Source organism: Mirounga leonina, unplaced genomic scaffold, assembly GCF_011800145.1.
Source record: "Mirounga leonina isolate KUSES-001 unplaced genomic scaffold, KU_Mleo_1.0 Mir_151, whole genome shotgun sequence".
Taxonomy (NCBI): domain Eukaryota; kingdom Metazoa; phylum Chordata; class Mammalia; order Carnivora; family Phocidae; genus Mirounga; species Mirounga leonina.
This window is the reverse complement of record NW_023270377.1, coordinates 42,447,952-42,471,774: the sequence shown is the minus strand read 5'-3', so window position 1 is coordinate 42,471,774 and position 23,823 is coordinate 42,447,952. Positions and strand designations below refer to the sequence as shown.

Sequence of the window (23,823 nt, the reverse complement as noted above, 5' to 3'; positions counted from 1 at the left end):
TTTAGGACTTTATCTGGGTTGAGGGAGGTATAGTGGAGAAGTTTAACTTTCAAAGGCCTAAGGATTAGAAGGTGTGAATTCCTATCCTGGTTTTGTGACAAGCCACGTGAATCTGGAAAAACCACTTGACTTTGCTGGAACTTGGTCTTCTGACCTATACAATGAGGTGATTGGAACAAATTATTTCCAAGGCTCCTTCTGTCTTAAAATCTTATTTCTAAAGCAGAATAAGATAGCACGCATAAAACATATAGCATAGATCTATTATGCATAAATGCATTAAGCTTATCTTGGATTAAATATTGGCATGTTTAAAATCTGATTTCTAACTGTTGAAGTTTATAATGTAGGGTGAAAATAAATTTTACATTTATTTGTGCTCACACAAATTCCTGCACAAAAAATGAAGCTGAACTTTTAGAAATAAACTCTGGATTTATCAGTGACTGCTCAAATTTCAATTGCATTTATTTTCAAGGAGAGATAGAAAGTTGAAATAGAGCTGTTTCCCCCTTTTAAAATATTTCATTGAGCCAGAAAAAGCTTTCTCCTCTCCTTGAAAGGAGGTTAGATTGAATACGTTCAGTTGTCAGTGAACTATCCTGAAATCTATTCAATTACTTAGCATGAGGTCATTTTTCAGAGTGGAAACTGGAATGTTGATTTTTCTAATAAAATTTTAGCGGCCATCAAGTAATATTTTAGTTATACATGTAGTAGAACCCATATCAGCATATTAAGTACAGAAACTAAAATGGTCATGTCTGAAATAGTGGCAAATAAAAACTGGGTAAAATGTTTGCCTTGAAATTAATGGTACAGTAAATGTACTGCATAAACAAGATAGATAAACTCGAGAGAGGGCCAGCTTTGTAAACTTAGGAAGAGAAGCATGGCAAACAGTATGGCACTCTTCCTAGAAACACTGCCGTTTATTCATTCAGCTTAAATAAAACTGAATGAATCCAAGAGCTTGATTCTTTTCAGTGGGAGCAGAATATAGGAAAAGGGGAAAAAGAGGCAAAAGGCCAACTTAACGTTCTTCACTAACCTTTCTCTTGAAGTCGAGACTGTTAAGCATTTCTTGAAGAATCAAAATTTCCTGATTCATTAGGGCATTGTTCTTGTCCCCCTGATCTGTGAAGGAAAAGAGATGAGATTTAGAGTCCTCTCCAAGGCGAAGCTCTCTGTCCCGAAAGCCAAGTCTGATGCAATCCCCATCCTTAAGTCCTAAGATACAAGAGACTAAATGCGGCCATTGCAGAAGAGCTTGAAAGTAAGTCCCTATCTGTTCATTTGCCAAGAAGGATCACCTCCAAGCAAGCCAGGGAGGAGCTCTCTATCTTACAGACCTTGACAGAAGACCATTCCTCACACCATTCTCCTTTTTGGGGTGGGGAGAGGGTTAAAAAGGTTTTTGAAATGCATTCCTTTTTAGACACCTCTACACTGACAATAACCCTACCTAGCTGGCATAAGTAGGAAAGGGGCCATCTTTGTGCCCATTATTAAATCATATTTGATTCTTCCTGATCCCTTTACCCACCTGTTCCCGCTCTACTTTTTATCCAGGAATTACAGAAAACTGCCTGGAAGGGTTGCAGTTTTATCCACTTAGTCTCATGAACTAATAAAGACTAAATCCTTTGCTCCCCCCCCCAACCTTTTTTTTCCTTTGCAAAATGGGCTTGCCTCACAGTAAAACTAGAAGTCGGAAAGAATTACAAAGGAAGAAAAATCTCTGACTGAAAAAACCCCAAATGGCTTATCCTCTTAAATGGGAGACATGGAATAAACATTTATACTCTTTAACTTGAACCTTTAACTTTATTGGTCTACAGCAAGTGATTGTTTATACCAACCCTCTTGTTTATGCAGAGTGAAGGTCGGAAATGCCGGTCTGACTTGAGTAATTGTGAAAAAGAGACTGCAAAACAACATTGTGCCAAATTTCTCCACAAAACAGCACTGAAATCCGGGAAATCATTCCTGGTTGTATTAATTCACAAACTTTCTAATTCCTAGATCCCACGTGTAGCAAAATCTTGCTCATATATAGTCTTTCATAAACCCAAAACTTCATTTTCTAATGCTTTTCAGTCTTCACCAGCAAGATACAACTTGTTTCCTGTGCATCTTTCATTTCACTTAAAACATTTCATTTCACTTATAACCAACAAAATGAATACTTAAAGTTGATGTTAATGACAGAATGAGCATTTTTTATTCTTCGTAATGCTCATGAAGCACTAATTATAGTAATTGTCATATATTAAGTCCAAAATAATTTTATTGTTTAATGTATTTTGTTACATCCTACTTCTTTTTTTTTTTTTTAAGATTTTTATTTATTTATTCATGAGAGACAGAGAGAGGCAAAGGGAGAAGCAGGCTTCCCGCCGAGCAGGGAGCCCGATGCGGGGCTCCATCCCAGGACCCTGGGATCACGATCTGAGCCGAAGGCAGACGCTTAACCATCTGAGCCACCCAGGCGCCCACATCCTACTTCTTAAATTGGTGGTTCACATATGAGATTTCGGGTGAGACTGCTTCCTTTTCTTTTTTTTTTTTTTTTTGAAGATTCCATTTATTTATTTGACAGAGAGAGACACAGCGAGAGAGGAAATACAAGCAGGGGGAGTGGGAGAGGGAGAGGGAGAAGCAGGCTTCCCGTGGAGCAGGGAGCCCGATGCGGGACTCAATCCCAGGACCCTAAGATCATGACCTGAGCGGAAGGCAGACGCTTAATGATTGAGCCACCCAGGCGCCCTGGGTGAGACTGCTTTCAGTGGACTGTAACGCTTGGTGAAATTGGCAGTTGTAAACATTTTTAGGATCACGATCCCTCTGATAAGCTCTGATAATCCCCAGGTTTGTGCCATTTCTTCTGAAGGGAAAAACTGTACATATAAGCAACTATGAACATTTTAAAGATTATTTATTTATTTAAGAGAGTGAGCGAGCAGGGGAAGGGACGGAGGGGAAGGGAGAGGGACAAGCAGACTCCACTCTAAGTGCAGAGCCCAATGCGGGGCTCGATCCCACGACCCTGAGATCATGATCTGAGCTAAAATCAGGAGTCATTTGCTTAACTGACTGAGCCACCCATGTGTCCTGCAACTACAAACATTTTAAATATTATTTCCTGGGAGTCAATACATCCTGGAGATGCCAGGATAACACATCACTCCTCACCTATGCCAAACAAGATTCCTATCCTAATATCCTCACTTTTAAATCTGAGATAAAAGTGAAGCGCTTGGTCACAATCATCCATACTTCCTTCCAGATAAATTTTAAGTTAACATTTCAATAGTTAAAGATGCTTCTGTAGGGATGTCTGGGTGGTTCAGTCGGTTAAGCGTCTGCCTTTGGCTCAGGTCATGATCCCAGGGTCCTGGGATCGAGTCCCACATCGGGCTCCCTGCTCCGCAGGGAGCCTGCTTCTCCCTCTGCCTCTGTCTCTCTCTCTGTCTCTCATGAATAAATAAATAAAATATTAAAAAAAAAAAAAAAGATGCTTCTGTAAATAAAAGATTTCTATCCAATTTGTTTTTAAGAATTATTTAAAAATAATTTTAGAATTACAAAAGAGTTGCAAAAATAGTAGAGTTCCCATCTGCCCTTTATCCAGCTTCCTCTAATATCTTACATCAGCATAGTACAGTTATCGAAGCCAGCAAATTAACATTGGTACAGTCCTATTAACAATCCTGTTAATCTCAATCTAATTGGAATTTCTCTGATTCTCCCACTAATGGGAACACACTTCAAACGATCAATCCTGTTACTTGTAAATTTTAGACACTGTAAATATTCTCATTCTTCCTTTCTATTTTTTAAAAAAACATCAAATTGTAAACAAATTCAATGTTTAATCACAAAGATATAGTCAAACAATTGCAGTGTCCTTACATTTTGACATTTATACAGTTATTGAAATTATGTTTTTGAAGATTTTTATGATATGGGAAAATACTTAAAACTTCAGAATGCAATACACAAACCTATGTAAAGGATTATCTCAAGTTTGTTGCAAATAAATAGATATGTGTGTATTTGAATGTATAGGGAAACTGTTGGAAGGAGACATACTAACATTTTGACAGTGTTTATCTACAGATAGTGGAATTTTGTGTGATTTTTTATTTTTTAATGCTTTTGTCTATATTCCAAATTTCCTACAGTGAATCACATTCTACCTATAATTAAAAAAAAATTTTTTTAAAGCAGGCTCCACACCAGTGTGGAGCTTGAACTCATGAACCTGAGATCAAGAGTCGTGGGCTTTATCGACTGAGCCAGCCAGATGCCTTATGTTTCTACTTACAATCTTAAAAAACATATTAAAAAACTCACCTAGGGATGACATTAGTAATTTCCTGATCATACTAGGCAACTATCATTACTTTTCTTAGTCATGATAATGATGTCTTGATTCTATAGGAGAATGTTTTTAGTTTTTGGAGATATGTGCTTAAAGTAGGAGTGATTTCTCATGAGCTTTATAATTTATTTTGAATTGGTTGGTAAAAAAAATATATTTATATGGAAAGAAAAGGAGGAAGCAAAATACTCCTCTCCTGTACTATCTCTTTAAAACAAAAACAAAAGCACTTCCCTTAAGGAGGTAGATCAATTTGTCAATTTTGTCAGTATAAAGAGGAAATCCTAGTCATGTTGTCTTTATGTCCCTAAGTAGAATTATAGACAAAATAAAAACTTACCCATTGTCTGAATTGTTTTATACCTGTAGTCAAATTCATCTTGCAGGTCTTCTAAATATTTGGTGTCTTGTTCTGTCATCTTTTTACAAAAGAAAACATACTCACTCTGTTGTTTTAATTAAGCATGTCAGTGAAACATCATCATCAGTATTTCCAAGTATGCTGTTTGGTGCTTCCGGCCTCTAGTCACGTCCTGGACTAAGTGTATAGAACCTACATTTCTAAAGAGCAATACCCATGAAGGTTGAATAGCACTGGAAGAACCAGACTAAATCTGCTTTTCCATTTGTACTTCCTGATCATTTGGAAATCTTTCAGCATCTTGCCTCTTATTTCTCATTTAGTTCCAAATGACTCTACTAATGTCTTTTATTTTGCTGGAGAATATGGATACCTTTTCCCTTTTAGTCCCATATAACTCTGCATTAACGTACCAATTATCTTTTCACTTAAAGTCTCCATTCTAATCTGCTGTAGTTTATGGCAATTCAGTCTACATTTTTCCCCCTCTCTACTTCTTAGAAAAATATCCCTGTGTCTTGTTTCTGTTTTGAGATTTCACTTTGCTCTTCTCCAAACCTGGTGATGGCTGTCTGCTCATAATAGGTATTAAGTGCCAAGATCTGGGCTAAAGGCTTTTCTTATATTATCTCATATAGTCCTTCACAGCAATCCTGTGATGGTGGTCATCCTCACTTTTATAGACAAATGCAGAGATTTACAATGTGAAGGTTTAGAAGCATGGAGTTTGGTGAGGTAGGCCCAGTCTCCAGTAAATTAAAGCTGAAAAGTTCCCCCCCAAGAAATCTTTTCTAATATGAACATAGTATGTGAAAGATAGTTATTTTATTATCAAATTGCCCTGTGATTTCTGTAAGGACTAACTTTGGGCACAGTTAGATGTTTGGGGGCAATAGCTAGCCTTGCTTGGTTTCTATGAGCTTACTCACCTGCACACTATTTTTAATGGCAGCCACTTTGTGCTCCACATTCCTCTGCCTTTCTGAGACTGAAGAACTTTGTAAGGATTTCTCCAGAGGTCCCTGGAAAAAGAATGTCTTGAAATTTCAATGATATGAATAAAACAAGTTTATGATATGTGTAGTATATGTAGTATACTTTGAAATGATGTTTGAATTTATAGGATATGGAATACTACACAGCCATTAAAAAGCATACTTTATTTAATGACATTTAAAGTAGCATTAAGTTGTTAAGAAATAGAGCAAATTATAAAAACACCATGTATTTATGATCCCTCTTCCTTATATATATGTATGTATAAATATATGGGTATATGTATAGACATGTAAACTCAAGTACATATGATTGGAAGAACACACACACCAAAACATTATCAATATGTAAGTGGAATTACAGATGATTCTGTGGCTTAAACTTCTTTTCCTAATTTTCTATAACAGACTTACGTTGCTTTTGAAATTCTCTAAAATGAATACATGTAATTTAAAAATGAGTATAGCAAAACTACATTAAATTGGACTTAAATTCAGAATTAGGGATGTTGACTCTGCTAGGATGAGATTTACTTTTACACTGGAACAAAGGGAATTCACTAAAGAATATCTAAAAATGTTAGCCTAAATAGAAAGGCTAACCAACCTTTCCACGCACCATTTCTTGGTCATTCAAATAATCTAACATTGAGTGTTCCTTAGATATAAAGACACTGAATGTGTTCCTTAGATATCAAGCCACATAGATACCCAGTTAGAATGTCAGCAACCTTTGCCTTAGAGTTGGGAGAAGAGCTCCAGTTAGAAAGGCTGATGACTTGACTAAGCAAATCAGTGGTGGAACCTCAAGTAGAACTAATGTGGTTGGCTACAAATCAAGTGTTCTTTCAACCAAACCACATTCTTCAGATTGGAAAAATAGTTATAAAATCCCTCTCTCTCTCTCTCTTTCTCTCTCTCTCTATATATATATGCTTCCATGTATTTGTATATTGGTTTGAAGGTTTGAAATTTTTGTGGTAGTATGTGGTACTGGCAGATTGTTTGTAGTTTCTAATTTGACTGATACCTGACATTTGAAGACAACACCCACACCCACACCCCTCCCCCCCCCACACACACTAAAATGACTGGAGATAAGAGGGATATAGAAAAGGATAGCTGAGAATATATGTGAGAATATCATATATTAGTAGTAAGAGCATCTTAATTTTTACCTAAAATGCACTGAATCAAACTATATTTACTTTAGAAGCACTATACTTTAGATTTTAAATTAAATAAAAATATTATCCTTTATCTAAAAAAGAAGAGCAAATTGTTAAAATTTCATATTTTTCCAAAAACAACCATAACACGACAATAACTAAGTCTAAACATTCTTAACAGCTCAAAAAAGATACTTTCCTGGGACCTTTAGAAATACATATAGTGGTGTGATTTACTAAATTATGGAGGACATCATCTGGAAACTGATTACTTACATACTCTTTCCTTTTTATAAGGATTAACTGAAAAAGTATTCCCAAGGACTTCATTGATCCCTCTACTTGTCTTTGATAGGGGCTCTGAATTCACTGAGAATAGTGTGATAAAATATAATCTAAAATACGGCAGGGCAAAGTACATTGAAACAATCAACAAGCAAGTATTTATGGAGTTTCCATAAGATAAAATTTTGTATGTGTAGTTTTGGACTGGTGGGGGGTAGGAAATCGGGAGCCATAGAAGGTTTTGACAAAGATCAGTCCCTGAGGATAATCATGCTGAGGGAAGCAAAGTCCAAACGGTAGTTAGGAATTCAGCTAGGAGGCAGTTAACTATATTCCTCAACTGATATTGTAAGACCATGGACCAGAGTGTGACCAATGGAAACAGAAAAGAATGTATAGAGAGGAGTCCAGAAACAAACTCTAGAAAGCCTTGGTAATTATCTCAGTATGAAGGCAGAGAAAAGGAATTACTCGAAGATGATCCTAAGATCTTGATTCCAAGTGACTGGAAGGATGGTGGCACCATTAACACAGGGAGAAGGAGCTGATGGGGAAGAAGGTAAGAATTTCTGTTTCAGAAAAATGGAGTTCCAAGTGATAACAAGACCACAAGTTCAGAAAATATTACCTGAACGGGCATGTTGGCTGCAGCCAATATTCTCCTCTCTTCCCTTAAACAATTCGAAATAACCACAGCTACGTGCATTGGATTTCCATGAAATTTTCCCTGGAAAAAAAGTGAGCAAAAACAAACATAAAAGCTTAAATATATACATCATATGAAAACATCACTACTTGTAAATCAAAAATAATCTCTCAATAAATATACGAAACTATTTGGGATTTGTTTCAACAATCTATTCTAAAGCCACAGAAACATGTATTGTGAAACTCCTATGGAGCATATTGCTCTCTCTTCAAAAATCATTTTTAATAATTAAAAATAATTCTTGAACACCCCTTAGGAAAGGCCCTGAACACACACTCGGGAGGATCCGTTTATTTTAGGCTTAGGATAGGTTCTAGGTAAAAGAGTTACTTCTTTGTAAATGATTATGCACCGGGGTGCTCCAGCCGTTCGCCCGTTCACTCTGTGCTCCGTGGTAAGTTTAAAGCATTCTTTGGTCCCTGTTTACCGTTGTTCATGTTAACTAGCTTATAACTATATGAATTTACTAGAGGGAGACTATCACACATTTCAGCAACAATATTTTTATCACACCTAAGCATATACATTTTTTACTACCCGGGCTAATGGTGCAGAACTTGGAACTGGCAGCCTATGGGCTTAATTCAGCCGGTCGGTACGCCATGTGAGTTAAATATTATAATCCCTTCAGGAGGAGCATGTACCTCCCACAGCTGCCATTGTATCCACCACTGAGAAACCCAGGCACTAATAATTTGCCTTACCTGCCAAGACCCTGTAGGAGTTTCAGCTGTCTGGGTTTATAGGACTGATCCCAACAACACCATCATTTTAGTCAATAGTGTTAAACGTCTTTGTTAATAGACCTTTTCCAAGCCAGGGTTAACAGGAAGCTTCATAAATGTAGACAAATACATTTATTTAGTTTCCCTCTACCCTCCTCTCTGAAGGACGTGCTAATTAGCTACGAAATGGTCAAACGGGTCAATAAGAGAAAAAAAATAAAATAACTATCCATAAAGTGGAAAATTAACAATTAATCAAAAGGAAGATTATACAGATTATACAGACTGACAAACCAAAGGGTCTTTCAAGGGACGAAATGAGGTTGTAAACATTTTTATGACCTTCACTGCTGCCACAGTTTTATTAGATGATGCACATTAATTAGGACATTGATTTGTAAAACGAGGGTAAACACCAAGTTTCTGAGTTCCTGCTCTTCCATATTCTACAGGCTTCAAAACTCTTTTTTCCCTTTTAAATCAGAAAGCTCCAAAGAAAAAAATAAAAATGAATTGACAGAAGTTCATAAGGTAAAGAAATTAAAATGATCCTTTTTATTAAGCAGAGATACGAAATTTCCCATTTCTGCATGCTGACAATTTCAGATTCTCTCTAGTTAGAATTTGTTCCTGTTGGTTGTTAATTTTCCTATCTACTGATGTTTTCCATATACCTTCCATTCAACTTCCCAAGAAAAAACAATGTTTTCTCATTTTGCCTTTATTTTGCAAATATTCCATTGTTAAAAATAAAGGGCTTCTTCTGGGGCTCCTTTGGAGGCTCTGTTACTTATGTAAATTTGAAAACTCCTCTTCCTGTCCAAGATCTGGAGTTCCTGTAAGACCCTGAGAATCACTCTTATTTGTCCTTGTTTTTCTCACCATTATAGGAGCTTTTCCATGATCATTCAGATATTATCTTTCTACATTTGTCAGCTCCATTGTGCACATTTTCCTTTTCCTTTCCTACTTGAACTGTTTACCTTCCCTTTCAGATTCAGTTTCCCCTCATGTCTTAGAAGGTTAAACTATTCATTTTTCTCCCTTGTTCAGAGCACAAGATCACCATCGTGTCCATCTAGGCTATCTTTTCACTTTCCTTTTGCATTTTTCCTAACTTAGTCCCTCCCTTAAATGTATGAGACAAAAACTTCTTATGGAAAATTGATCATTATAGATTCAAAACCAAATTAGTGCTTTTTATTTTTGTAAATATCAAAGATGTACTCATGTTCACCTTTCAGTTACCACGTATATGGGCCTCAAAAAAAAAAAAAAAAAATCAACCAAAACCAAACCAAACCAAAACAAAAAAACACCCCTGAGCGTGTGTTGGTGGGAGGAAGAGAACACCAGAGAGAAAAAAACTGCACATTTTCTGTTGTGTGTCTCTCTTGTCTCATGCATGTATAGTGCATATATCTTCTGCTCTGTATCTTGTCTTTCCCCAAGTGGCAATGAATAGAAGTTTCTATTTTAGTGAAGTCAAACTTATTAATTCTTCTCTTTATGGTTAGTGCTTTTTATGACTTATGAAATGTTTCCCTAACCTCCAGTCATGGAGGTTGTTTTCCCTCTGTTAAGTCTTTATAGTGTTGTCTTTCATTGTAATTCAGTTGGAGTTTGCTAATAATGAGAGGTCTTTTTCACATTTTTCTATATGGATACTCCGTTCTGACTGTATTTCTTGAACATTCTGTTTTTTCACCATGCTCTGCTGGGCCAACACTTTTCATAAGTCAAGATCCACATGTGGATGGGTTTGCTTCTGAGCTCTATTCCATCTTAGAATTCTATCTCTGTTTTGTCAACAGCCTATTTTAATTACTAGAGCTCTATAATAAATTTTGATGTCAAGTAGGTGTCTTTGCATTTCCATATAAATTTTAGAACCAGCTCGTCAACCTGCGCACATACATATAACTATGTTGAGAATTTGAATGGCACTATATTTTTAGATACATTTGGGAGACTTGGCATCTTTATAATTGTATTCTAATCCATTTATTGGGGTCTTCTTTAATGTTTCTCTATTAAGCATTATAATTATCTATGGGGATCTTACACATTTTTTGTTAGGTTTATTTCCATATAATTGGTATTTTGATAACAAAATAAATAGTATCTTTCTTTCCTAATTGTTTTTGCTGGCATGTAGAAATATATTTGACTTCCATATATTGATTTGGAAGCTAGCAACTTTGCTAAACTCTTATTGACTCTAATAATGTGTTTTTAGTATCTCAACAATTCTAACAATTTATCTGTAGACTCTCTTGGATTTTCCACATACATAAATCATATCTTGTGTGAATATTGATAACATTTTTTCCCTTTTCTAACATCTAACTTCCATCAGAATTTTACCTTCATCCTAAGTCTTACTTAGAAATGTACTGGTTAATTTCCAAACATAGGGGTTTTCTACTTCTCTGGTTTTTTAACTGATTTTTTAAAAGGATTTTATTTATTTATTTTATTTTAGAGAGAGAGAGTGAGCTCTCGAGTGGGCCACTAGGGGCGGAGGGAAAGGGAGAGAGAGAGAATCTTAAGCAGGCTCCACGCCAATCCTGAGATCGTGACCTGAGACAAAACCAAGAGTCAGATGCTTAACCAACTGAGCCACCCAGGCGCTCCTTAACTGATTTTTTAAATAGATTTAAAAAATTCTAATCAGAGTAGATGTTCTGAGTGACTTCAACCACTTCAAATTTGCTGAGACTTGCTCTGTGGCCCAGCAGATGCACCTCTCATAAGCTTGTGGAGATTGCGAAGTCTGCAGTTGTTCACTGCAAATGTCTTATCCAGGCTCATGAACCCAAGTTTGTTCATTGTTTTGTTCAAATTTCTGCATCCTTGTGGATTTTGTTTCCTGGTTAATTTCATCAATTGTTGAAAGAGGTGTGTTAAAATCTATTCTGTGGCTTTTTGTCCTGGTAATGCTGCCCCACACACTCAGACTTACCCATTACTAGTGAGTCAAGCCTCCCATTTCTGTGACCTGAACTTTAATGATGCTTTTAGCTTTGAAGCAAAAATATAAACGATGACATAATGCTTTTTATCACTTGGGATTTTTATTTTATCCTTCCTGAAAGGACTGGATTTATTTCTATGGAGATATAAATATTTAAAATCACACAGCAGTACTGTGCATATATAAAAAGGGTAAATACATGTGAAGTAAATTGGTTAATGTATTCCTAAAACTTCTTCATATACTTAGAATTCAAATTTTCTGAATCTCTCTTCAACTTAGACTCATTGGAATTCATGTTTTTCCATAAAATAATGTCCTCTGGGACATCAAAAATATCCGTGAGGCAGCATTTCCGTAAAGTGTTCACAACTACTGTCTCCATCCTGTAAGTTTTGATGCGGACACTTTCCTGATCTTACCAGAAGTTCTTAATAGAAAATCTTCCGACAAGAACCAGGACTCACACTCCTTCTGCAAGTGGTCCTTAATGGTTTGTTCACAGAAACATGGAGGGATTGTAGTGGCCTAGTCATGCCATCATGATTCACAACCATATCACTAAGCTTTTAGATGAAATTATTATTTAACTGCTCAGAAACACATCCATAAAATCACTGAAGACTAGAAAACATAGTAGGTTCCTCGATGGCTATTCCAGAAGACTTCTAACCAGCCCTTTATCAGCTCAACCATTAACCATACTCTTTGGGTCCACTCCCAATATTTTAAAAGAACTTCTTCTTAGACATTGTTTAAATTAAATTAAATATGGCAGTAACTTCAACAATTGGCAGGTATAAGATTACAGTGACACACTGCTTGTCATAACTCAAACTCATATTCTTGATCCCTTTAAAGATCATTTTGCATTGACAGTGTAATTTTAAGTCTCCTCAAAGAAGACAAATTCTCACACCAGGCATTACCTATTTGATTAAACACATATTGAACTTTTTCCTCAATGGCATCATGCTGGAAGTTAAGTGCATTCTGTTCCAAATCAGCAGGAAATTTCTGATAAATGGATATCATACATCTTCAAGATAGTTCCTTGCAATGCAGGATTCATTTACTCTAGCTTCCTATCACACTGAGATTGCATTCACCTATTGTGAGGAATTTGGCAATTTCTCTTGACACTGTTGCTTTGTGTATGGTAGGCAATCCTTTTGCATGAATCTCAGTAATAAAATATAACATGACTTCTTCTGCCTATGTGCATCTTTCTTCCTTTCTTGCATCCTATAAAGCACTTCACTGTTACTTTCCATGAAAATATGGAATTTAGGATCATCCATCCAGTGACAAATAATTTGCTTAACAAATATCAAATTTATACCCTGCTGATTTGTTCCCACCCCATTCTGCATACATGATAGCTGTTTGTTTCAATCCTAAAGCAGTATCATACTGATGACACTTTAAACAGCAATTAAACTCAACATATGCTACGCCAATAGTGCACATCATTCAACTGAAGTGACAACAACACGAAGAGCTGTGACCCAATTTCACATCACTGGCCATGACAATGACATTGTGTTTGCCACCTGACAACAATAAGTAAGAGATGCTATTGATTATAAGATGCATTTTCATTTCAGAGATTAAAATGCTGAAAAAAAAGGAGTCTTAGAATTAATAAATATGCTGTTTTATTCTTGTTCCTGCTTTATACTAAATTCTTTAGCTTTCCTTCAAATTCCTCTTCTCTTACCCTTCCATCTAATTTCTAATTTTGACTCATCACTAAAGAGGGACTAGTTCATCTGCTTTTTTTTCTCCCAAAAGGTCCAAGGAGTACCAGAATCAGAGGTAAAGGATATGAGAAGTCTTGCTTAAAATAATCTCCTTCAGGGCTCCTGGGTGGCTCAGTCAGTTAAGCGACTGCCTTCGGCTCAGGTCATGATCCCGGGGTCCTGGGATCAAGTCCCACATTGGGCTCCCTGCTCTGCGTGGAGCCTGCTTCTCCCTCTCCCACTCCCCCTTCTTGTGTTCCCTCTCTCGCTGTGTCTCTCTCTGTCAAATAAATAAATAAAATCTTTAAAAAAAAAAAAATCTCCTTCATTCAGGTGGCACAGAATCAGATTTCACAACTAGACATTCACTCCTTTGAGTTCTTTCTCCAAGAACCCCCTTTAAAATGCAAACACAGGAGGAAGAGTTAACACTATATTTAGTTAATTTCCTCTGCATTGTGCAAGAATGATCGGATATTGTTTTCTGGCTGCAGTGACTTGGCAACTGCAGGATGAAAGCAGTGGGTCCCAGGACAAATACAGGGAGAAGTTTCGGGGGAGCCCTGAATGAGGGAGGCAGTAGTAATCAATGGGGATGTGGGATTCTGCAGAAACATGTAACCAACAACTGTCTGAGCTTGGGTTCCTCCAGAAGCTGATCCTGAAATACGAATTCCAGTCCAAAAAACACAATTATGGGAGGGAGGGTAACTGAGACAAAGAAAATAAGGCATCGGAAAAGGGGGTGTTATCAAGTCATTGGCTAAGATGGGCTGGGAGCCAGTGAAGAATATGTGACAGAGCTATCTACACAAGGGTTGAGGGGATATGGGGTATTTTTACACCAACTCTTGTCTTCATTAGCCCTGAAGCAAAAGAAATGTAGATGCTGGGACTCCACCACATTGAACTAAAATGATGAGGCCCGAGGGGATATGGGCAGGGCACCGCCTGCCTCTGCGATACCAGCTCTTCTCCCAATCTCAATGGGAAACATTTTGACTTCTCATTGGTTTTAACTACCTACAACCACATTATGCTCAAACGTTGACATTTCTTTTTTTGTTGTTATGTTAATCACCATACATTACATCATTAGTTTTTGATGTAGTGTTACATGATTCATTGTTTGCGTATAACACCCAGTGCTCCATGCAGAACGTGCCCTCTTTAATACCTATCACCAGGCTAACCCATCCCCCCACCCCCTCCCCTCTAGAACCCTCAGTTTGTTTTTCAGAGTCCATAGTCTCCCATGGTGCGTCTCCCCCTCCGATTTCCCCCCCTTCATTCTTCGCCTCTGCTATCTTCTTCTTTTTTTTTTATTTTAACATATAATGTATTATTTGTTTCAGAGCTACAGGTCTGTTATGGTATCTCTGGGATATGAAGCAGTTGTCTCCAATTACAGAGTAAAATGTTTTCATTCACATTTTTATTGGCAATCTGCGATCTACTGCACATTTCTGGTTGCCAATTAGCTCTCTTCCCTTTTATCATCCCAAATACTGCTGTTAAATCATTTTTATCCTTGCCCCATACCAGCGCCAAACACACTGGCCAATTTCTAACTTGACAATATGCTCTCAGCTCCAGCCTTTTACTATTTCCTTCCCTTTATTCTGGGCACATGATTTTTCCAAATGTCTTCTACCTAGTATTTCCTCACTAGAATCATAACAACATGTCTATGGTGGAAAAAACCCCACTAATTTGAACAGGAGCTGATCTAGTTGTCTTAAGGCTGATCTAGCTGTAGAAGGATCACTCTTAATAGATTTAAAAAGCAATTATCTTTCATGATAATTAAAACCACTATGAGATACCACAACACATCTGTTGGAAAGGTTAAATCCAAAACACACTACACCAAATGCAGATGAGGATATGGTGCAACAGGAACTTTCAAATGGTATAGCCACTTTGGAAGATAGTTTGGCAGTTTCTGACAAAGTTAAACATACTCCTACTATACAATCCAGCAATCATGCTCCTAGGTATTTACCCAAATGAATTAAAAACTTATGCTCACACCAAAACCAGCATCCAAATGTTTATATCAAATTTATTCATAACTATCAAAACTTAGAAGCAACCAAGATATCCTTCAATGGGTGAATGGATAAACAAACTGGTACATCTATATGATAGAATATTATTCAGTGATAAAATGAAATGAGCTATCATGCTACACAAAGAGGAAACTTAAAACCTTTGCTAATTGAAATAAGCCAACATAAAAAGGCTATGTACTTTACAGCAAAACTATGGAGACAGTAAAAGGATCAGTGGTTGCCAGGAGTTGGGGGGCAGAGAGGGAGGGAAGGATGAATAGGTGGAGCACAGGGGATTTTAGGGCAGAGAAACTTTTCTATATGAGACTGTAATGGTGGATATATGACTGCAAATAAGACCCACAGAACTGTGTAACACAAAGAGTGAATCCTGACGTAAAGTATAGACTTTAATAATGATGTATTATTGATTCATCAGTGGTAATAAATACACCAACCTGAATGCAAGATATTAATGATGGGGGAAACTCTCTGGCAGGGGTGAGGGGAGGCTAAGGGAGTAGATGGGAACTCTGTACTTTCCACTCAGTTTTTCTGTAAACTTAAGACCGCTCTAAAAAATCAAGCTTATTTTTTAAGTCATCTTATTGAAGTCACAGTTCTAGCATATCCTTATGCTATTTCTCTTGGCAGGAATGAACAAATTCAAATGAATAGAGTTGCCTGCCTTTCTGGCTTAGTTAGTTTTAAATCGTCTCGTCACCACGAAGATTTTCTTGATAAAAAGGAAGTGAGGTATAGAGTCTCCATGGATAGAAATAATTAATGCCTTATTTCTGTTTATGCTGATAATAATACATCCATCTTAAAACAAACTAGCTAAAAATTAGCTGCAGGTATATATAGCTTGTCTTAGCTTATTTTTTCAATGAAAAGAAAACACTTCTTAAAGGAATCAAGACGTCTTCTGTAAATTCTGGGTATGTTTCCTGAGCCATGTTCTACATCTGTGAAGGCTCAACTCATTCTGGACAGTTGCTCTGAGAAGCAGCCAGAGAGCTCTCTAATCAACTGAGGGGACCTGGGTTTGTGGCTGGTACCAGCTGTGTGACCTGAGGCAAGTCACTTTTTAACCTTCATTGCTTTAATTGTCCAATTAGTCAGTTGGGATAATAATGCTTGCCCATCATAGAGTCACAGTCAACATGGCAGACGTTTGAGAAAGAGCTTTGTAACTTGTAAAGTGCTCTATAAACATAAGGAGTTTTCTTTGTTGCCTCTTGGGGGTGTTAGGAGAGTTTAAAGCTCACAAATGGCAAGTCGAATAGAAGATAAAAATCTTCCTATTGGTTTCACAGAAATGAATGAAGATACTGATTATAAAGACAATGAAGACTGAGGAAATATATTTACACGAATATAAAACTCCAGAAAAAGGAAGAGTATGTATTTGGGGCTTTCAGAACATTTGACAGTAAGGACTTTCTTGTCATTTCTTTAGGACTAACTTGTGCATGCACATAAATACACTAAAAGCTGCTTTGAATAGAAAAAATTAACCCACAAGCTAGCAATTAGAAATAATAATAGTATAGTGCTTTCACTTGAGCATAATTCATACAATCTTTGGGAGAAAATAATTAACACTACACTCTCTAGGCATAGGAAAAAACCTGGAAGGAACACATCAAACTCTCATTGATGATTATCCTCGGGGAAATGGGGTTGGGGGGAATGGAAATTTTCACTTTTATCTCAATTCTTTGGCATTATTAGAATTTTTTAAAATAATTGAGCATGTGTTACTTTTATGATTAAAACTAAACAAGAAGTGATAAATTACATGTATATACTTCATATCAGATCTTTCTCTTTGCTTGATTTAGGCAAAGGTTTTTGTAAAACATGACTGTTGGCTTTGAAAGGAGGAAAAAAGAGAGTTTGAGCCTACTTAGATCATTATGCTGACTAAAATTCAGTGCTCCTCGGGAATTCACAGCCTTGTAATTAAGAGATGAATGAACTGCTTAATTCAAAATGACAGGAAGAATACAAGGTAGATGTTAACAAACTCTACTTATCATTTTTATGCTTGAACATAACTATAATAGAACCTGCCATTTACTGAATACCTATTATATGCAGGGGGCTTTATAGGCTTTGTTTTTAATGCTGACAGTAACCTGCAAGGTACATATTAGGAAACCCAGGGGTTATGTCATTTGTGGAAAGTCATAGAACTGGGAAGTTAGGGGGACACCTGGGTGGCTCAGTCGCTTAAGCGTCTGCCTTTGGCGCAGGTCATGATCCCAGGGTCCTGGGATCGAGTCCCACACTGGGCTCCTTGCTCAGCAGGGAGCCTGCTTCTCCCTCTGCCTAAGGTTCTCCCTGCTCATGCACTCCCGTGCGCCCACGCTCTCTCTCTCTGTTACCAAACCAACCCAAACCAAACAAAATAAACAATCAAACAGAAAAAACCCAAACAAACAAACAAAAAAGAACTGGGGAGTTAAGCAGAAGAAACCCTTCAAATCTAGGTGTATTTTATTCTATAAACGATGACCTTTCCAATTCATTACTGCCTTTAAAAAAATGCAGTCCTTTTTTATTTAACCAAACCCTTTGAGCCACAGCTGCATTTAATTTTATTTTCCCTGCACATTATAATAGTTTCTTTGATAAATCTGTTCAACGACTAACCATTCTCTATTGGAACCTCAAGATAGCTAGCCGCAGTGGTAAAAATAGACAAACCAACAGAAAATGAGCATGGGTTTGATTACAAAATGATTAAATAACTTCCTGAGACAACTGAGGTCTTAATCCCTCCGGCACTTATACTTACTTTTGATAGAGGCAATCTGCCATGGACCCTGGGTGTCCCTGCATGAACTTGCTGGATATGGCAAGAGTGCAAGGCCCTGACCATTCTTTACTCATTTTTCAGGGTTGTATTTGCTGCAAGCAGACTTAAGTGAGGTAAAAAGTCTCCCCACCAGGTAAAGAGCAGGCTTGCTTTCCCTACCTATAAAAACAGTGAATTCCTCAAGTTTAGTGTTCTTCTCCTGTAACACAATCCACTGAGTGTGCAGACAGCTAAGATGGGCCCAGTGCATCACCCCAGGACTTGGCACACATGGGGGAACCAATGCAAATGAGCATGAAGCTCACACTACTGCTTTTGCTACATATAATAAAGTTATTTTCTCTGATCCAGAGACATGTCTTTTTCTAGCACCCATGAAAACAATAACAAGCTCACTTGTTAGCTTGAAAGGAGAATAAAATCCCAGGCCCTGCACACATCTTGATACCTACTTGTGTTGTAAAACTTCTCACACAGCAGTTCCATTATTTATTTCTATATCTGATTCCCCATGTGGACTCTGCATCTTTCAAAAGCAGGGACTGGGCTTCTTCAAGACTAATCTTGAAATAGCTTTCCCCTTATAGGAACTTCATAAATGCATGTTGAATGCTCAAATGACGAGGTGAATAAATTACAATAATCTCCTCCTAACTGAAATAATAGAAAAAGCATATTATTCAATCTCTGTGTTGGTAAAGCCCTCTTTTTTTTTTTTTTTTTTTTTTAGAGGGGGTGAGTGGGGCAGAGGCAGAGGGAGGGAGAGAATCTTAAGCAGGCTCCATGCCCAGCACATGAGATCATGACCTGAGCTGAAATCAAGAGTTGGACACTTAACTGACTGAGCCACCCAGGTGCCCCTAGGCCTCTGTCTTTAAATACTTCCAGAGTTTTTATTAGTCATGTATCCCTAGTAGCCAGGAAGATGAAACTAGAGTCTTGAGAGTACTTGGAAGAGGACAGCAGGTAGGAAATAGTTCTGGAGATGGCAACTGTGCTTCTCAAAGGCCTGATGGGATCCTCACCCTGGTTGCCCAGTATCATTGGTAGTGAGGCTGCCTTGAGGAGACTTGAACCATGAGGGCTTTCCCACGAGTGGGTTCATACCCAAGCTGAATCTCCTGCTTTCTATATGGTAAGACACATCTTTTATTGATAGTAAAGGAATTGGTGTCCTGGGCTTATGTCTGGTGAGATCCTTTGGTCACCCTTTTAAGGATACATCATTATCATAATTACAGAGTATTTAGACAAGACTATAAAGACAGGAAAATGGAATATTAAATGTCAATCTTGGTAAAGAAGGTATACACACATCTCTCTTGCTGATGATATAATTGTATGTACAGCAAAAACAAGAGACTCTAATATTCCAGAATGATGACATGTTTTTTTCTTTTTCTTCCTACACTGGCAATAACCATCTAGAGCTGGAAATGGGAAAAATGTTACAATCAGAATAATAAGAAAAAATAATTTTTAAAACTTAGGAATACATTTAACAAGAAAAGTTCAAGTCATATGATTTAAATTGCATCATATTGAAGACTTTAAACGAGATCTAAGGGGGCGCCTGGGTGGCTATGTTGGTTAAGTGTCTGTCTTTGACTCAGGTCATGATCCCAGGGTCCTGGAATTGAGACCCAGATCCGGCTCCCTGCTCAGCGGAGAGCCTGCTTTTCCCTCTCCCTCTGCCTGCAGCTCCCCCTGCTCTCACTGTGTAATAAATAAAATCTTTAAAAACTAAACAAGATCTAAGAGGGCATAAATTAAAAACATAGCATAGGATAAACATACCAGAATTCTAGGATGTGATACATAGTATCATAAAAATGTTAACTGTCCCAAAATATATTTAATGCAATTGAAGTTAGACTCACAAGAGTTGCTTTCAGAGGGTTTGGGTTAAAGGGAAGAGTCAATAACGTTCATATGAAAGAAATGTTGCACAGCAATTAAGAAATTGTAAAGGCTAATTTTTCAGTGCTTAAAATACGACAGGAAATTTTCTACGTGTTTTTTGTTTTGCTTCATTTAATCCTCAAAACAACTGTTTGTGATAAATATTATCGTCCCAATTTACAGATAGGTAAACTAAGATAAAGAGATGTTAAGTAACTTGAAGCCAGGATTCAATTTGACACCAGAGTGCGTGCTTCCAATTACCCATCAGGTCATTGTCTCCAAGTTGGGGGGAGGAGGGCTGCCCATATACTATGAAATGTAGTATATTTCTAATTCATAAATATACATTATAATCAATAGTACTGACATATAACTAATTAGTAGAACATACCAGAGAGTAGTAGAAAATTATCACGAGAAAAGTAACATAGGTTCAGTGGGGGAAAAAATGATTATTTTAAAAATCTGTCTGGTATACTTACCTATATCAATCCAGAAGAGAACGTTGGCTCTCTCTGAGAAGAATTCTATCTAGATTGAGACTTATTTTTTTTAAAATGTTAGAAAAAAATTTAGGAAAACACATATAATTGAAGAGTTTGGAGACTTGTAGCCATAGTAGGAGCCCCAGAAACTATATTAAAAAAAAGATGCATTTTTCACTACACTTGAATGCTTTTTGTATGGAAAAAGATGTCATAAAGCCAAAAGACATATGATAGACTGAGGAAAATATTAATAACTCATATCAAAGAGTTATTTACCATGAAATATATTTTTAAAAATACTAAGCATTTTTTATTGAAGTATAATTAACATAATATTATATTAGTTTCAAAGGTACAGTATAATGTTTCAACAATTCTGTACATTTTTCAGCACTCATTACAATAAGTGTACTCTATCTATCATCTATCTATTTCAATCCCCCCCCACTTCCCCTTTGGGAACCACCAGTTTATTATCTGTATTTAAGAGTCTGGTTTTTTTTTTTTTAGTCTCTTTTTAATTTGTTCATTTGTTTTGTTTCTTAAATTCCACACACGAGTGAAATGAGAGAAATGTCTTTATCTGACTTATTTCGCTTAACATTATACCCTCTAGGTCCATCCACGTTGTTGCAAATGGCAAGATCTCATTCTTTTTTTATGGCTGAATAACATTTCATTGTATATTTATATCACATCTTCTTTATCCATTCATCTGTGGATGGATATTTGGGTTGCTTCCATATCTTGGCTTTTATAAATAATGCTGCAGTAAACATGGGGGTGCATACATCTTTTTGAATTAGTGTTTTCATTCTCTTTGGGTAAATACCCACTAGTGAAATTACTGGATTATATTGAACTTCTCATTTTAATTTTTTGAGGAACTTCCACATTGTTTTCCATTGTGGCTGTACCAAATCACATTCCCGCCAACACTGCACAAGGGTTCCTTTTTCTCCACATCCTCCCCAACACTTGTTTCTTGACAGGTGTGAGGTGATATCTCATTGTGGTTTTGATTCATATTTCCCTGATAACTGGTGATGTTGAACATCATTTCATGTGTCTGTTGGCCATCTATATGTCTTCTTTGGAAACATGTCTACTCGGGTCCTCTTGCCCATTTTTAAATTGGATTTATTTGTTTTTTGGTGTTGAGTTCTCTAAGTTCTTTATCTATTTTGGATACGAACCCCTTATCAGATTTATCATTTGCAAGTTTCTTCTTCCATTCAGTAGGTTGCCTTGTTGAAGGTTTCCTTTGCTGTGCAAAAGCTTTTTGTGATGTAGTCCCAATATAAAATGATAACTTTTGCTTTTGTTTCCCTTGCCTCAGAAGACATGTCTAGAAAAATGTTTCTACAGCTGATGTCAAAGAAATTACTGCCTATGTTCTCTTCTCAGAATTTTATAGTTTCAGGTCTCACATTTAGGTCTTTAATACATTTTGTATTTTTGTGTATGATATAAGAAAGTGGTCCAGTTTCATTCTTTTGTATGTAGCTGTCCAGTTTTCCCAACATTTACTGAAGAGACTGTCTTTTCTCCACTGCATATTTTTGCCTCCTTTGTCATAGATGAATTGACCATAGAAGCATGGGTTTATTTCTAATATATCAAGAATCCTTTGAAATTTATGAGAAAGCCCAAGAGAAGAAAGTAAATAGGAGAATGACAAAAAGCACATCCCAATAACCAATAATTTGTGAGAAAGGATGCCCAGCTTCAGTCAGAGAAATGCAAATTTAAGATGGAAGAGAGAGGTATTATTTCTCAACCATTAGGCAGGCAAAAATGAAAAAGAATGAAAATACCTAATGGAGGTATGGGGCAGAGGGTCCTCATACACTTTACTGATGGAAATGTAGATTTTACAACCTATTTGGAAAGCAATCTGACACTATCTCCTGAAATTTACAATACTTATGCCTTTGACTAGTAAGTGCATTTCTAGGAATCTATCCCATAAAAAGAAGAGCACTAGCCCATAAGAATGCATGCACGAGGTTGTTTGTGACAACACTGTTTATGATTGAGAAAACCTGAAGCTAAAGTGCTTGCTCATCTAACGGGAATGGCTCAATAACCAAGGCACATCCACTCCATGGACCATTTGCTACCATTAAAATCTAGAGATTTCTGTGATGTAAATTTTGGAAAGCAGAGAAACAAGTAATAAAACTTCATTTTTGTAAATGACAAAATCTTGACTTCCCCACTTACAAAATTCCATAAACATACACATAAATTGTACATTTTCCTATTTTATTTAAGTAATCAGGTATAGGTATAGAGGAGCACACATTGGTTAACAATGATATCTTTGGGGGTGATGGCATGGATGGAGGTAAGGGGAAAAAAGAAAAAAGTTTGTAATCAAAAAGCAGCATGTATAATCCCTAATTTATGGTAAATTCTATGAGTGTGTATTCAGTAAAAGCATGAGAAGGCAGTGACCAAAATTTTCATAGTGCTTATCTTATTTTGGTGGAATTTCAGAGGATTTTTATTTTCTTCTTAGACTTTTCATTGTTTGAATACTTACAAAGATTTGTATTATTAAGCAGTTGGGGAAAAAAATTTAAAAACTATTTTCACAACAAAAATTCCATTAGTAAAAACTTTTATTAGTTTACATATTGGGCAAAAATTAGAAAATTAGAACTCCCAACGCAAAAGTGGAAAAATCATTCCAATCTGAAGAAATATAACCATTCTCTGAAGATTGTTGACATTTACAAGGCAACCCTTAAAGTGTCCCTGTAAGTGTGCATTGAACAAAAATCTGCAATCTATTTTGAACTGCAGCAGAGATATTAATACAACCTATCTAGCAACTGAGAGAAAGGGAAACTGAAAAATTGCTAATTTCGTTCATAAATAATGGAAAGTGAGTGCCCAAATGACCTACCACTCAACTGTGAACAGGAAGCCAGGTTGCAGACCCAGTTCTAACACAATGAATCCTATTGTTGGTTTCCAGATGCCCAAGGTGACACTTCAAAGTGGTCTTTAGACAGGACTAAAATGCAAGCCACGCTAACATCTTTATGCTTAAAGTATCTTTTTCTTTCAGGGCACCTCTAGAAAAGATGCTAACCAGGTAAAATTTGTCCCTCGGTGACAGAGACTTTGAAGCTGACTGGCTCCAGCTTCCATGACTGTTTCCGCTTCCAGCTTCCATCAAAATGTTTGA

At 36.7% G+C, this 23,823-nt stretch overlaps 1 protein-coding gene across 1 annotated transcript in view; it reads right to left on the bottom strand.

Moving 5' to 3' along the window:
- Window positions 1-23,823, bottom strand: part of STAT4 (signal transducer and activator of transcription 4) — a 91,317-nt gene that overhangs the window by 29,626 nt on the left and 37,868 nt on the right. Inside the window, exons 4-7 of the mRNA XM_035007507.1 lie at window positions 7,826-7,924; window positions 5,678-5,770; window positions 4,728-4,806; window positions 1,052-1,137 (exon numbers count right to left, since the gene is read on the bottom strand). Of these exons, the coding sequence (XP_034863398.1) occupies window positions 1,052-1,137; window positions 4,728-4,806; window positions 5,678-5,770; window positions 7,826-7,924 (357 nt within the window). The remainder of the gene's footprint in view (window positions 1-1,051; window positions 1,138-4,727; window positions 4,807-5,677; window positions 5,771-7,825; window positions 7,925-23,823) is intronic.